Source organism: Cariama cristata, unplaced genomic scaffold (assembly GCF_000690535.1).
Source record: "Cariama cristata isolate BGI_N322 unplaced genomic scaffold, ASM69053v1 scaffold34560, whole genome shotgun sequence".
In the NCBI taxonomy this organism is placed as follows: domain Eukaryota; kingdom Metazoa; phylum Chordata; class Aves; order Cariamiformes; family Cariamidae; genus Cariama; species Cariama cristata.
Genome location: NW_009594701.1, coordinates 1 through 1,734, shown reverse-complemented (window position 1 = coordinate 1,734; position 1,734 = coordinate 1). Strand labels below are relative to the sequence as shown.

Sequence of the window (1,734 nt, the reverse complement as noted above, 5' to 3'; positions counted from 1 at the left end):
AATCTCTTCCCGCAGACCGGGCAAGGGTAGGGCTTCTCCCCGGTGTGGGTCCGGTGATGGGCGATGAGGTCCGAGCTTTGCCCAAAACTCTTCCCGCACTCGTGGCACTTGTAGGGCTTCTCCCCGGCGTGCAACCGCTGATGCCGCACCAGGCTGGAGCGGTTGCTGAAAAATTTTCGGCACTGGGAACACTGGTAGGGTTTTTCACCCGTATGGAAACGTTGATGGGCGATGAGGTCCCCGCTTTGGCCGAAACTTTTTCCGCACTGGCTGCACTGGTAGGGTTTGAGCCCGGTGTGCAACCGCTCGTGTCTGAAAAGGGTCGACCTCCCCCTGAAGAACTTCTCGCACTCGGAGCAGTGGTAGGGCTTCTCCCCCGTGTGCGTCCGTTGATGGACGATGAGTTCGGAGCTTTGCCCAAACCTCTTCCCGCACTCTTCGCACTTATACGGCTTCTCCCCCGTGTGCATCCGTTGGTGTCGGAAAAGATTGGAGCGGTGACTGAAACTCTTCCCGCATTCGGGACACTGGAAGGGTTTCTCTCCCGTATGAGTCCGCTGGTGGACGACGATGTCCGAGCTGCGGGTAAATCTCTTCCCGCACTCGTGGCATTGGTAGGGTTTCTCTCCCGTGTGCACCGTCTCGTGCCTGATGAGGGTGGACCGGTCCTTGAAGCACTTCTCGCAGGTGGAGCACTGGTAGAGCTTCTCCTCCACGTGGATCCTCTGGTGGAGGCTAAGCTCCGAACTTTGCCCAAACTCCTCCCCGCACTCGTAGCATTTATAGCGTCGCTCCCCCACGTGTCGTCGACGATGTTGGAGGAATTTGGATTTTTCCTGGAAGCATTTCCCGCACTCGGGACATGGGTAGAGCTCTTCTCCTCCGTGCGCCTTCTCGTGGGCAAGGAGCCGCGACCGGTGAAGGAAGCTTTTCCCGCACCGCTGGCATTTAAAAGGTTTTTCTCCGAGGTGGATCCTTTTATGCCTGAGGAGCAGCAATCTATCTGGGAAACGCTTTTGACATTTGGGGCACGCGTAGAATTTTTCTCCCGTGTGGGTTTTTTGGTGGACGATGAGGTTGGAGCTCTGCCTGAAACACTTCCCGCACTCCTGACATTGATAAGGTTTCTCTCCGGTGTGGATCCGTCGATGGACGATGAGGTTGGAGCTCTGACCGAAACTCCGTCCGCACTCGTCGCACGCGTACTTCTTCTCCCTGCCGGCGGCGGTTTTGTCCTGGGATTTCGATTCTTTGAGGCTCTTTTGGTTTCCTTCCCGAGGGATGAGTTTATCTGCTCCCGGCCCCATTTCGCTTTTGGGAGTTGCCCCTCGCCGAGAACGTCCCGAAATCTCCCCTTCCCCTTTCGTCGCCGTGAATCCGCGCTCGGTCGCCCCCGTCTCGGCGTTTTCTCGCTTCGGGTTCGTTTTTTTGGCGGCGCATCCGGCTGCGGGTCGCAAACGAGAGCAACGTCGGATTTCTCGGAGGGAAACCACGTCACGGCGGGTGACGGCGGGTGACGGCGGGTAAAAGCAAAGCCGAGAGCGCTTTGCCCCCCCCCCCCATCGCTGGGGGGGGGCTCAGCCGCTCCTGCCACCCAAACCCAGCTCCTCACCTCCACGGGGGTCTCCGGGGGTCTCCCCTTCTGTCCCCCCCCGGGGATCAGTGTCCGGCAGCTCCTCAGCTCGCTCCATCCAGGCTGGTTTCGGGGATGGACCCCCCCCAGCTCCAAGGGCT

At 59.4% G+C, this 1,734-nt stretch overlaps 1 protein-coding gene across 1 annotated transcript in view; it reads right to left on the bottom strand.

The window, feature by feature from the left end:
- Positions 1-1,691, bottom strand: part of LOC104160715 (zinc finger protein OZF-like) — a 4,665-nt gene extending 2,974 nt beyond the window's left edge. The window contains exons 1-2 of the mRNA XM_009698925.1: positions 1,613-1,691; positions 4-1,444 (exon numbers count right to left, since the gene is read on the bottom strand). Coding sequence (XP_009697227.1) covers positions 4-1,444; positions 1,613-1,691 — 1,520 coding nt within the window. The remainder of the gene's footprint in view (positions 1-3; positions 1,445-1,612) is intronic.
- Between the last annotated feature and the right edge of the window lie 43 nt (positions 1,692-1,734).